This window comes from Gastrolobium bilobum, unplaced genomic scaffold (genome assembly GCF_033153095.1).
Source record: "Gastrolobium bilobum isolate Gb01-03AN ecotype WA unplaced genomic scaffold, APGP_CSIRO_Gbil_v1 utg4866, whole genome shotgun sequence".
NCBI lineage: Eukaryota > Viridiplantae > Streptophyta > Magnoliopsida > Fabales > Fabaceae > Gastrolobium > Gastrolobium bilobum.
In genome coordinates, this window is record NW_026896414.1 from 67,019 (window position 1) to 82,135 (window position 15,117).

A 15,117-nucleotide genomic window follows, 5' to 3' on the forward strand; every position below is an offset into this window, starting at 1 on the left:
ATAAAGAAGGAATAGAATCACCATAATTAAGGACGAGAATAAGGCCTGGATAGATGATTTGCACCTTATTGCTGATTTGGCCGTGAATCACTTTGAAAGTCTTTTTGCCAAAAAAGATAGTCACTTGGATGAGTTCCCAAATAGAGGGGCTTTCCCTACTCCTGACCAGGGTCTCGATAACTTAGGTACGGTCGTACGGTCCCCTCCCTCTCTGAAAGTAATAATGCTATTTTTGGTATGGGGAAATTCAAGGCCCCTGGGCTTGATGGTTTAAATGCCCTTTTCGCTGATGATATCTTCCTTTTTTGGAAGCTTTAATAGAGAAAGCCTTTTCGATTAACCAAGTACTAAAAACTTTCTATGGCGCGTCGAGTCAAAAAATTAGTGAAGGGAAATCCAAAGTTTTCTTCTCCAAGAATATGGATTTCGCCAAAGCTAGGCAAATTAGCGAATGTCTGAATTTTGGTATCACGGGAGACTTGGGCAAGTATTTGGGGATTCCAATGCATCATAAGCATGTCACTCATGTGTCTTTCTCGTACATCTTTAACATAGTGGAAATGCGTCTGAATTCTTGGAACCAAAATTCCATTTCCCTCGCGGGCAAGGTCATTTTAGCCAAGTTTATGCTCAGTGCCCTTCCAGTTTATTCTATGCAGACTTCCTTTTTGCCTCTCTCAGTCTATGATGACATTGATAGGATCACAAGAAGTTTTATTTGGGATTCCTCAAGTGGAGCTAGAAAGGTTCATCTTATGAAGTGGGACATGATCTGTTCTTAAAGAGTTACAGGTTGTCTTGGCTTCAGGCATTCCAGGTTCATAAATAATACCCTATTCATGAAGTCTGGGCACCGTTTGCTTGTGGAAAATAATGCGCTTTGGAGTAAGGTGCTTATGGCCAACTACAAAGTTGGGGAGAAGCTCATTCCAACTATCAGTAAAGGTAGAAACACCTCCAATTTATGGATGGATATCTCCATGTCTTGGCCTGAAATTAAGAGTGGCTCCAGGATTTTATTTAGGGATCGCTTAAGCACTAAATTCTGGATTGACAAATGGGTTCTTTCCTAGGATAATCTGCTCTCAGTTGCAACAGATCAGGTTCCAAATTATTTTTTGGATTGGGTGGTCGCCGACACAACCAATAGAAAATAAGGTTGGAATTGGCATTTGTTCCAACATCTACTTCCCCCAGAAATCCTTAATATTATTGCTGGTATGGCCCTCTGGTTCTTGAGGAAGAAGCTGATAGGGGTGCTTGGTATCTATCTAGTGTTGGCTCATTTTCTATTTCTTCTGCTTATTCCCTGCTATTCCCTAACTCTGATGCCCCTCGTTGCTGCTGGAATATCCCTTGGGATTGGAAGGCCCCCCCATAGGATTCAATCCTTTTTATGGTTGTTGATAGAAATGCAGAGAGATTTAGAAGGAACATTGATCATTCCATGGCTTGCCTCAGGTGCGACTATTTTTCTAAATATTGCAATCATATATTTAGATTTTGTCCTTGGGTTATTAAGGTTTGGGAAGGGATTCTTAGTTCTTCCCATATGGGGATTTTCCTTTCTGGTTCTTTTCTTGACTGGCTTGTGGAGGACCTGAAAGTTTTTAACCATGTAAGAGGAGGTGGGGAATGGTGCACCATATTTGGGGTAGTGTGCTGGATGGTGTGGCATGATAGAAACGATCTGGTGTTTAATACAAAATGTTCCCACCCTTATAGTGGGGTGTGTAACACTGCAATTTGCAATTGATTTGTTAACATATATATGGTATAAAACGTATCTGAAGTAATTATTAACAGCGGAAGACTCAACATATAGAATCATCGTTACCTTATGTAATTAGGTGAATAAATTTTTTCCCTTTTCTTTTTCCTTATGTATTGCCCTGCATAACTGAATTTCCATATTTATTTTAACCATACAGTCCCACAACTGTATAGATTCTTATTTCTCTGGTGACCATAATTAACACTTAAAGACTATCTAAATATGATAACATGTACCATTCCGGATAGAGTCTCACGAATAGCATAACAGTTGTAATTCAGACTATCCATGGATAAAATCCCACATCTTGAATATACTTGAAACTCATAAAAGTCCAGACAGATGTTACAAATGCATATTAACATACGTAGAATCCATTTGTATATTCTTACAAAATTTGGCTTCGTGCCAATTCTCTGATACTTAACCTTAACGGGCAATATACTTATACATAACAGAACCAGAATAGATAACTGAATACATTATATACATGTACAACTCCAAAACATAAACAAACATCATATTAACATACGTATGATCATACGTCATTCTAAAAAATATTTGTGCAATCATCCAAAATATTATATCAAAAGTCCTACGCAGCTGAGACATCTAGTCCTGTGCAAGTCCCTTGCCCTTAGGAGGCTCTCCTGTTATTGCTAGAACACCTGAAATGTAAGTCCCCAAAAAGGGTGAGATACAACTATTTCAGTAAACTCAGGGTTTATGAAATAGTCTCCACCCATAAGTTCACTTCTTGCATAAAAGGTCATATACAAAGTATAGCATACATAATATAGCATATATCAGAACTAACATATGTTATCCAATAGTTAAAATCTCTACTCGGATAGTCTAGACAAAATCATATATGACATCTAGTAGTTAAAATCTCTACTCGGATAGTCTAGATAGAATATTCTGAGAACCATAGCCCTCACGGAAGATAACTAAATCTCCAAGCACATTAGTCCTTCCGGAGAATAACAAAATCTTCCTAGAACCAAAGTCCTTACAGAAGATATTAGAATCTACCGAGCATCATAGTACTCATGGAAGATAACTAAGTATATGTTTATTGGCCAAGAATCAGAAATCAGACATATCATATAATCTTATAAACATATCACACTAGATTACATCATATCAGACCATATTATATCAGAAATTCATATCTTATTCACGAGTCAAAACGTCAAGAATACATATCATATAGTTATCAATCCATAACCTACATGAAAGCAATTATAGTACTATCTAATAGAATCAGACATACAAATATCCAAACTACAACCACAATGGACCATGGTAGAACAAACAAGATAGGGGAAAACTCCTTAAAGCAAGAGCTTACCTCTTGAAGCACCAAAATCAGAGGTTATTTGCACTTCAAGCAATTACTGCAAAGTTTCCAAAATCTGATCCTCAGACACTAGGTCGCTTGCCTCCAACCTAGTTCAACATCCAACCATAATCAATACCAATTAAGGTTCTTTTACAAGTTTTAAGCACCAAAGTTTAAAACTTGAAATATACACAAACTTGTACAAATCAGGATTAGGTTGGTTCCATCAACTGCTTTCATATCAAATACTTTCTTATCAAAATTAAGACAAGTAAATTCATGCCTAACATATATCCAAAACATGCCCAAAATATACCAAAATTCAAGTCATATTAATCATTTCACGAGTCAAAGAATGAACCCAAAATCTGGTTAGCTTAATTTACTAATTCAAAATAGGAATCTACTACTTTATCAAGGCTTATAACATCACCAAAATGGTCTATAAATCATAAACTAACATCTAGCGTGATTCTAACCAATTTCTCCATGAAATGGCCAAATAGGTTACTAGTAGAAACCACCATGAACTTCACACAAAGCGAGGTTGTCTCACCTTAATTTTACTCGACATAACCTTAACACAAGCTTCCAATCATTCATTACAATTTAACAAGCTTCTAAGTCATTTTCCTCAATATGGCCAAAACATAACACCTATGATACATAGACTTCACAAAGTTGCTAATGACAACCAATTAGTCCATTTCACATTTCATAATCTAGTGATCATTAACTATTATCAACTCCACACAAGAGTCTTACCACATAATTCTTCTATACATGTCTGAATCATATACCACAAGAAATCCAAGAATTTACAAACTTCTAAATAATTATAAATCATACCATTCATCAATAAATCACATATTAACCATGATTTCTTATTTACATAAGATCAAACACATGATCTACACCATTTTAATCAACATGGCCGAAATGCATCATTGTAGTTATAACAAACCTACATATTTTTTCCTTTGAAGGGCCGAATTATGATCTATGTATTCATCAAACTTACACTAACATTCAACGACCATTACTTTATCTATTCATTACTACAATATCAAATACATAATAACCACCATCCAAATCACATCAAATACAACTTCTAACATGACTTTTTATATAAGATCGAAAATGACATACAAAGGGTTTATAAATACAAACTTCTTTAATACTAATTCATGTTCTATTAAACTATATCACATCCAAGAGACATTAAACACTATTACTTAACAAAATCACATTTCCAAGCTCTTATAGGCATAATGGCCAAATTGTACATAGGTGACTTCATGAACTTTTACTAATTCAAATTCCTTTAACATGTCTCATTTAACTTCAAACTCATCAAAAGACATATCTAAACATCAAAACACATCATATAACCATGATTATATATAGCTGTATTCAGCCCAAAAACCTAAAAAAACCTAGAATCAGCTTGAATTCCAACCGTTTAAAATAAGTTTTCTTACCTCTAATGGCTTCTGATACACCTAGAGATTAATTCCCACACTTTAAACCATCAAAACATACTCATCCAAGGTGCAGCCATGAACAATAACTAAAGGAGAACAAGGAGGATATATCACCAAAAAAATCCTCTCAAGAAGAACTAAATGGAGGGTTATGCTCACAAGATCCTAAGCTTCAGATTCCTGGGAACTGGAAATTAACTTATGGTTGAATTGTGGGGAATTTTACTAGGTCTAAACATTGCGTGAAATCATGGTTTTCAAAGAATTTATTTGGAGAGAGATTCTTCCTGAGAAATTCACTTGGTCTTTGAGGGTTGTCAACAGCAACACACGCAGTCTTCCATGGTCAACATGATTCGAAATACCATAGGTAGGGACTGGGTTGTTAAAGTTTCCTATGTGCATAGGGAAGATAATGAGGTAGCTGATGCTCTAGCTGTTATAACTGAGACCCTGCATTGGAAATTATATATTCTTCAGTTTATTCCTCTTTCCTTCTCTAAGGCTGTGCATAAGGATACACACAGTGCAACAAATTTCACTGGGGGCTGGGCTTTGCTTTATCCTGAAAAGCCTAAACCCATGTCAAAAATTTAAATTTGACTTGACCCGATAGTATAATACGATCTAACTGTTAACCTACCTTGACCTATTATAAAAAAGCAAATGGCCTGACCAGACCCGTTCGCCTATTAATTTTTAACTTCAAAGCAGAATCATTAATCAACTTCACAAAATACTCAAATTCTGTTGTTAAAACAAAAACCACAATTTCAATGTCTAAACAAAACCATGAATCACAGTAATAACTTATTACAATCTGCATTTAAGTCATTTTCAGAAACAAAATGCCCAAAGTAAATAACATATATTTCATCATATCCAACAAACCAATCCATACTATGTAAATTAAAATAACTACATGAATCCAACAAATACGTCATGATGCTTGTAGCAGCCAAAAACTTCTCATCATCATCTCTCCCTATAAATACAATTACAAGGTTACATAAATTGGCAAACAATTTATGAATGTATAAAACAAAAAAACAAGATTGAAGAATAGAAAGAAAAATTAACAAAGAAATTGATGAGCCAACGACATAAAATTAATAGTGCAAATGGAACATAAGTACATAATTATCCTCTCATTTCTTCTGCAATTTATTTTTGGTGAATTAAAATCTATAGTTAAATGTTTTGAAATTAAAAATTATGAACCAAAAAAGTTAGAAAAAAAACTGGGCCCATCAAGCTCTGCCAATCTCGTCAAGTCCAGTAATCACCCCTACATTATTAAGCTCAACTCGTTTGGTACGTTTCTTTATTGGTCCATGAATAAGTTATAAGTAGCGGTGAAAGTGGGCCGGGCCGGCTATAGGGGCCTACCGCCTAACTTATATTAGGTCGGTCTTGGCCTATTACTTAAAGTCAAATAGAGAAGACCTGAGCTTTAAAAGAAGCCTATTTAGAAAGTAGGTGATAGACTTTTTTTACATGTTGGGCCTATAAGCCTACAGGTCGGCCTATATCATATTATTTATTTTAAATTAAATTAAATTATATTATTCATAGTAGTACCAAATAGTTCAGTTGGTGCATATGAGCTAAGTAGGTGGTGGAAGGACTTAGGTTCTTTCCCTTACCAATACTATCTTTGAGAGAAACATAAAATCTGTACTAATCTCTACGGTACCATCAGAATAAACATTTACTGCATGAGGAAGAGTTATTGATGCCTATCATTTTAGCTTGGCTGAAGATACCATCCAAGAATATACGGTGGAGATTGGCTACGTAATAGGTATGACTTGAAGAAAAAATAAAAGGTATAAAATTTAATCAATTGAAATTATTTTAATAGAAATTTGACTTTATTTTTAATGTAAGAAGAACCAACATCTCAACATGTGAGATTTCCTATATGAATCTATTAAAAGATTTTTTTGTTTCTTAATCTTATATTTTTTATTCTTTATTCTTGTTTCTTATTTTCTACATTTACAAATTATTTGCCAACTTAAGTAAACTTGGAATTGTATTTGTAGGGAGGAGAAGATGAAGAGAAGATTTTGGCTACTACAAGCATCATGATGTGTTTGTTGGATTTGTGTAGTTATTTTAATTTACATAGTATAGATTTATTTGTTGGATCTGATGGAATATATGTTATTTAATTTGAGCATTTTGCTTTTGAAAGTGAATTAAATGCAGACTGTGATGAGTTTTGATGTGATTCATGGTTCTGTTTGGACGTTGAAATTGTGATTTTTATTTTAGCAACAAAATTTGAGTATTTTGTGAAGTTGATTCGTGATTCTGCTTGAAAGTTAAAAATTAACAAGCTAACGAGACAAGCCAAGCAAATTTTTTTATATAAACGGGTCAAGCCAAGCTAACAGTTAGATTCATACTAAGCTCGGGCTAGGCCAAATTGAAATTTTTTGGCATAGGATTGGATTTTTCGAGGCAAAGCTCGGCCCAGCCCAACCGACTTTCACCCCTAGTTATAAGAATATTTCTTTTAAACCACCAAGCGGATCAATTATAAGGGATTATTTTAAGTTAATCAGTAGTTTTTAGCTCAAGCTGTGTTGAAAATTTTAAATGGAGAACTTTCCTGTCCTTGTGGTCTTGCTTGCATCGACCAGATTAATCGATAAACAGGTAGAGAAATCTTAAAAAAATAAATTATTTTAGCCTTTAGATTAATTTAATGTCACTTTTAAAACTTGTATAGTATCTGAACAGATTTGTGCACTCGATTATAGAGTGTGGTTGAGCATGAGCATCTATGGAGTAGTCGTGATGGTAGCATCAGTGCATTTCTCCGTGTGCTCTGGTGGGAAAAAGGGTGTAAATAGGTCATACAATCTATCAGGAGCATATGGCCTAACCTATATTACATTAGACTTAGTCTAAAATATATAGTAAAATAGATCAGACTTAAGCTTCTTCTTTTTTGGTAACAAGGCTTAAGCCTTTTAAAAAGCCTATTTAGAATGCAGATTAAATATTTTCTTTTACGAGGCCCGACCAATAAGCCTACAGGCCACCTTATATCATATTATTTATTTTATATAAAACAAAAAAATTATTATTTAAATAATTTTGAATAATAAAATAATATTATTATAATTATTTTTAATTATTGAGTTCCTAATAGGCTTAAACAAGCAAATAGACCTAGTCCAAATTTTTTGTTTTTAAAATATAGATTAATTCAGACTTATAATTTAGCCTGCACCAGGCTAATAGACTAGGTCAGGTTTAAAATATTTTACACAGACCTAGTCTAGGTTTTTCCCCTTAATTATTGGACCCAATGTATAATGGGACTCTATTGGATAATATATCTAGAACAGAATCAATATAAATTCAAAAAAATTTATCAAAATAATATAGTAAGACGTATAGAAAGTACTCGTGCATATTTCATTCGCAGTCGTTGATTTGATTTTTATCTCAAGTTGCCGGAGAAATATTTTTTCCATATATATATATATATATATATATATATATATATGAAAAATATTTTTGCAGTTAATGCAGATAAGTTATCTGCATTTACTTCCAAAACGATGTCGTTTTGAGATTGAAAGATTAGAAAATTATAATTATAAAGACTATAATAACCCTGAAATAAATTAAAATTACAAAAACACCATGATTTTCGCCTCAAAACGACGTCGTATTAGGCTTACTGCAGATAAGTTATCTGCAGCAACTGCAGAAAAAGCGAACCCTATATATATATATATATATATATATATATATATATATATATATATATATATATATGGAGCTAGTTCTTTTTACACTGGTGTAAGACTAACTAGTCTTACACCACATCTCAACCGTTGATGGACGTAAATCATCAGTTGGTATTTGTAGTGTAATTAATGATTAATTAATTTGTATGACTTCCTAAATTATAACCGTTAGATGCACGAAAATCACCAATTGAGATGTAGTGTAAGACTTATTAGTCTTAAACCGGTGTAAAATGATCCTGAACCTATATATATATCTCGTACAGCAAATTTTACCACACACACAACTTTAGATATGATTTTAAAACAACACCCCACCCCCACATACACACACAACCACACACACATATGGCTATTATAACGTCCTGGTGAATGCAAAGGTTCAGAGTGAATTATTCATCCCAATTAAAAAATGAATGAATTTCCAAATCATAGTGAAATATATATCGCTATTCTAATGGTGTGAACTATATGCTAAATATAAAGATAGAACAACAAACACGGCGAATAGCCTTAATTGCAAGATAAAAAATAAAAACTACGAGCGCATCGAATAAGTATCCTTTAATTGTGCTTGAGCAAATTAATCTAGAGTTTTTCGATCGTTCTATGAAATCACAATTTTAAGCTATTACGTGCCCTGTGGGCACACTACCCAAAAATTCTAATTTCAATTAATTTTCATCAAAAATGATAAATCTTAGTCTATATATCATTTATAACTTATTTCCAAGCTTAGAACTCAAAATTCATTCGGCACACTTTTTGATGCAACTGTACCACTATATTTTTACACTATAAAAACATTATTCATTAAATTTCCAGAAACTTGCCTAACCACTCAATTTTTCATTCTGAATCCATTTTCAAGGTTAGTTTTTCCATTTTAGATCTTCTACTCACATTTCATTTCCTAGGGTTACTGTTTGGCAATTTACCGTTTTTACCCTTTTTATATATTTTGACCCATAACTCAGAATTTTCACTAATCCTACCCTTTAATTTCTTATTTAAACTATAATTATATGTGTTAAAACTATGATATGTTATAGAGAGAACCTAACAAAATACCTCGAAAAGAGTTTATGTTCATTAGTCGACCCATAACAGAAAACCAGGGTCATATTAAAAAGCCTACACTGTTACACAACTAGGCCTAATACCAACAGATGTTATAAGCCCAACTCAATATGATGCAAGCATAAATAAAATTTTTCCCACATAATTTTTTTTTCCAACATGATCACCTCATTTAAAAGCACTAGTCGACTATATATATAAATGGGGTTTACATTTCTACAGTTGTTGTACAAGCAGCAATCAAATACTTGTCATATATATACTTGAAAGCATTAAATGAGGGGAATCATAACCATACAAGATGAAAACATTAAATGTGGGGAATCATAACCATACATCTATCATTGTTATACGTAAAACGGCTGTAGAAATAATTTTACACATATATATATATATATATATAAATATATGTAAATATTCTCGATCATTGATTTGCTTGCATCTAACGGCTCAAATTTGCAATAAATCACGGTTTTGAGCCGTTAGATGCAAGCAAATCAATGACTAATGATTCTGATTTATTGCAAATTTGAATTGTTAGATACATGCAAATCAATTATTGTAGATATATATATATATATATATATATATATATATATATATATGTGGGAATAAAATTTCTGTATCTGTGACGGAATTTGTTTTTTCAGCCACATAGAGTAAATCAAGAGTGGACCCATCATTTAATCCATTTCTCTTTCATTGATTTATTCTTTGTGGTAGATTTTTTTTTTGCCACAAATGTAGAAACGTTATTCCCTATATATATATGTGTGTGTGTGTGTGTGGTGCGGTCAAAAATTAATATATATATATATATATATATATATATATATATATATATATATACACATGTGTGTGTGGACTTATTGATTCTCAAGTTGTTTGAGATAACTTTATCTCGGGCTACTAAATCATAACCGTATAAAGATAGATCAATAATGATAAAGAAAGAGAGAGAAAATGAGAATCATAATCATTCAAAGGTGAATCAATTAATATAAAGAAATTAATAAACAAAATAACATAATTTTGGGCTGACCGAAGAAATATATATATATAGGGATAGGATCAACTTACACCGGTGTAAGAATAATAAATCTTACACCAAATCATAACCGTTGATTTCTGTGCATCGAACGGTTGAGATTTATTGGAAATTAAAAATTAATTAATGAGTGAGACCTAATAAATCTTAACCGTTAGATGTAGAAAATCAATGGTTAAGATTTGGTGTAAGATTTATTATTCTTACACCGGTGTAAGATGATCCTGCCCCATATATATATATATATATATATATATATATATATATATATATATATATATGGGGAATGATCTTTTGACTCTAGAGTAAGACTTACAACTCTTACTCTTCATCTCAACCGTTGATTTCCGTCTATCTAACTGTTATTATTTATTTGAATTTAATAATTAATTAATTGGTATAGATAACCGTTAGATAGACGAAAATCAACGGTTGAGATGAGGAGTAAGAGTTGTAAGTCTTACTCTAGAGTCAAAAGATCCCTCCTCTATATATATAATATATATATATATATAGGGATTGTAGTTTGTCTTTTAACATGACACCATCAAATTTCCTACACACACAATATTTTGTGGGACCCACACTTTTTAAAACAAAAAAAAAAATTAAAAAAGTTAAGGCACGCAAAACGAATCTCTATAACATTATACAATCATTTTTCCTACAACATAACTCTTATAAAACCCGTATATATATATATACACACATATATATATATACATATATATATAGATACACATATATATATATATATACACACACATATATATATATACACATATATATATATATATACACACATATATATATATATATATATATATATATATATATATATATATATGTGGCTATTATAACGTCCTGGTAAATGCAAAGGTTCAAAGTGAATTATTCGTCCCAATTAAAAAATGAATGAATTTCCAAATCATAGTGAAATATATATTGTTATTCTAATGGTGTGAAATATATGCTAAATATAAAGATAGAACAACAAACACGGCAGAATAGCCTTAATTGCAAGATAAAAAAGTAAAACTACGAGCGCATCGAATAAGTACCGCGTCTCATGCCTTATCATCTACAACAATATATAACAGCACATAATAGATTTTATGATATTCTTAGCTCTAAGAATAAGGAGCTAGAGATATAACAGAATGAAAAATTTACAAAGAAAACTTAACCGGTACAAATCATTCTTCTAGAAGATAATTGGATAAGCCGATGCATATGCATGTGGATAAAGATTAAAGCAGTGCTTATCCATTATTCTTATATGTAGATAAAGTTAATTCAGTTATATAAGTCACGAACTCAATTTAGTAGTTTAGTTATTCATTAACTAACTAACATTCTTATATAAATCCCGTGCCTTATTTCAATGTGGCAATAACAAATTAAGATTGAATAATCGTAGATGTTAAACAATGGGTGCTTCTTCTTGGGTTGTGATTTTCTTATTGAGCGTATACGTAGCTCTTTTGGACTCATGCTTTGGTGCAGAGGTTAGTTATGATGCAAATGCTCTCATTATTAATGGAGAAAGACGTCTCATATTTTCTGGTGCAGTCCATTATCCACGAAGCACAGTGGAGATGTGGCCTGACATTATTCAAAAGGCTAAGGATGGAGGTCTTGATGCTATTGAGACTTACGTGTTTTGGGATCGTCATGAACCTGTTCGGCGTCAGTATGATTTCTCAGGAAATTTGGATTTTGTCAAATTTTTCAAGCAAATCCAAGAGGCTGGTTTGTATGCCATTTTGAGGATTGGTCCTTATGTTTGTGCGGAATGGAACTATGGAGGCTATCCATTGTGGTTGCACAACATGCCAGGGATTGAGCTGAGAACAGATAACCCAATTTACAAGAACGAAATGCAAGTTTTTACTACAAAGATTGTGAACATGGCCAAAGAAGCAAAGTTGTTTGCATCACAAGGAGGACCCATTATTCTTGCTCAAATTGAGAATGAATATGGAGACATCATGTGGGGTTATGGAGACGCAGGGAAGACATATATCAAATGGTGTGCACAAATGGCTCTAGCTCAAAATATTGGTGTCCCGTGGATTATGTGTCAGCAAAAAGATGCTCCCCAGCCTATCATCAATACTTGCAACGGTTACTATTGTGACTGGTTTCAACCTAATAACCCCAAAAGTCCTAAAATGTTCACGGAAAATTGGATTGGATGGTTCCAAAAATGGGGTGAAAGGGCTCCCCATAGAAGTGCTGAAGATTCGGCTTACTCAGTTGCACGCTTTTTCCAGAGCGGTGGAGTACTCAATAATTACTACATGTACCACGGAGGAACAAACTTTGGTCGCACATCCGGAGGCCCATATATCACAACTTCTTATGACTATGATGCACCGATTGATGAGTATGGGAATTTGAATCAACCTAAATGGGGACATCTTAAGCGGCTTCATGCAGCAATAAAATTAGGGGAAAAAATCCTCACCAACGGAACAAGGACTGATAAGGATTTTGGCAATCAAGTCACACTAACAACATACACCACCACCAATGCCACAGGGGCAAGATTTTGTTTCTTAAGCAATTCAAATGCTAAAGATGATGCAAATGTTGACTTACAACAAAATGGAAAATACTTTGTACCCGCTTGGTCCGTGAGCATTCTTGATGGTTGCAACAAAGAAGTTTACAATACCGCAAAGGTTAATAGTCAAACCTCAGTGATGGTGAAGAAGAACGATGATGCTTTTGCTAGGCTCACTTGGGCATGGACACCGGAGGCAAAGAAAGACACCATGCATGGAAAGGGTAATCTCAAAGCACACCAACTTCTCGAGCAGAAGGAACTAAGTTTGGATGCGAGTGACTACTTGTGGTACATGACTAGTGTCGATGTCAACGATACTTCCATTTGGAGCAATGCAACTCTTCGCGTGGACACTATGGGCCATACTCTTCATGGTTATGTTAATAGGAGGTATGCAGGATACCAATTTAGCCAATGGGGAAACAAATTCACATATGAGAAACATGTTTCTTTGAAGAAAGGAACAAACATCATAACTTTGCTTAGTGCCACTGTTGGGCTTCCAAATTATGGCGTAGGTTTTGATAAGATAAAGACAGGTATTGCAGGTGGTCCTGTTCAATTAATTGCAAAGAATGTGACTATGGATTTGTCAACCAATCTTTGGTCTTACAAGGTTGGTTTGACTGGTGAGAGAAAACGTTTGTACGATTTGCAACCACGTACTGGTGTATCATGGAACACTAATTCGTCGTATCCTGTTGGGAAACCAATGACTTGGTATAAGGCAGATTTCAATGCTCCTTCAGGAACAAATCCTGTGGTGGTGGACTTGCAAGGTTTGGGTAAAGGACATGCTTGGGTGAATGGGCACAGCATTGGTCGTTATTGGCCTTCTTGGATTACTGCTAACAATGGATGTAGTGACACGTGTGACTACCGCGGGAAATATGTCAAGGAAAAATGCAACACGAATTGTGGGAATCCATCACAGAGGTGGTACCATGTGCCACGCTCATTCTTGAACAATGACAATAACACATTGGTCTTGTTTGAAGAAATTGGTGGAAATCCTCTAAACGTTTCATTTCAAACAGTAACAGCAGGAACCATTTGTGCTAATGTCTATGAAGGTGAAGACTTTGAGCTTTCATGCCAAGGTGGACAAGTAATTTCAGAAATCCAATTTGCTAGCTTTGGAAGCCCAAAAGGTAAGTGTGGTTCTTTCCAGAAAGGCTCTTGGGAAGCTACTGATAGTCAATCTGTGGTGGAAGCCGCTTGCATTGGAAAACAGACTTGTGCCTTTAAAGTCACTAAAGATGCATTTGGTGTAACGTATGGTCTTATGAGAGATAATGATAGCGGTGTAGCTAGACTTGCGGTGCAAGCAGCATGTTAAGGCAATATATGATCCAAATCAAATTGAAGATCAAGCATTTCCATTGTATATGCTCCAATTATATGATGAATATCCTATTCAATTTTAGCATTTACCCTTATGTTTTTTTTTAATAGAAAATTTAAATAATAAGGGCCAATTATTCTTATATCAATGTAAGAATAAGAAGTCTTATATCAAATATTAGTCATTGATTTACTTGCATTTAACGGCTCACGTATGTAATATATTAGGAATGTTCGATACAAGAAAGACCATTGATCAAAATTAAGAGTGTAATTTACACCAGTGTAAAATATGATCCTCACCCACATAATAATAGTAGAAGGGAGTATTTGAAGTGAGTAATTATAACTATATAATTAGAAGTTGAGAAATGTTTAAAGATAAGAAATCAATTTTTATTTTTCTCATTAAATTTTAAATAAATGAATAAAAATAATTTATAAATTAAATATAAATTAAATAAAAAAATGAAAAGTATTTTTATAATAATATAGTACTAGAAAAATCAGTATCATTGACATAATTTTTCTCTTCAATTTCAACCATATTTTGACGATGAGGTAATGAACAACAAATTTTTATACCAAGCTAATAACGTCTCTGCTATTTTCGACGGGAAAAAATGTGGCCAATGTTGTCAAAATCGAATTTCTAAGTAAAAACAAAAGGGATGGTAGAAACATAAATCATAGAAAC

The 15,117-nt window shown here is 33.4% G+C and overlaps 1 protein-coding gene across 1 annotated transcript; it reads left to right on the forward strand.

Moving 5' to 3' along the window:
- The first annotated feature begins 11,934 nt into the window (after window positions 1-11,934).
- On the forward strand, window positions 11,935-14,415 carry LOC133299590 (beta-galactosidase 7-like). Its single transcript, XM_061499060.1, has one exon. The coding sequence runs from the start codon at window positions 11,935-11,937 to the stop codon at window positions 14,413-14,415; it is 2,481 nt and encodes an 826-aa protein (XP_061355044.1).
- The last annotated feature ends 702 nt before the right edge of the window (window positions 14,416-15,117 follow it).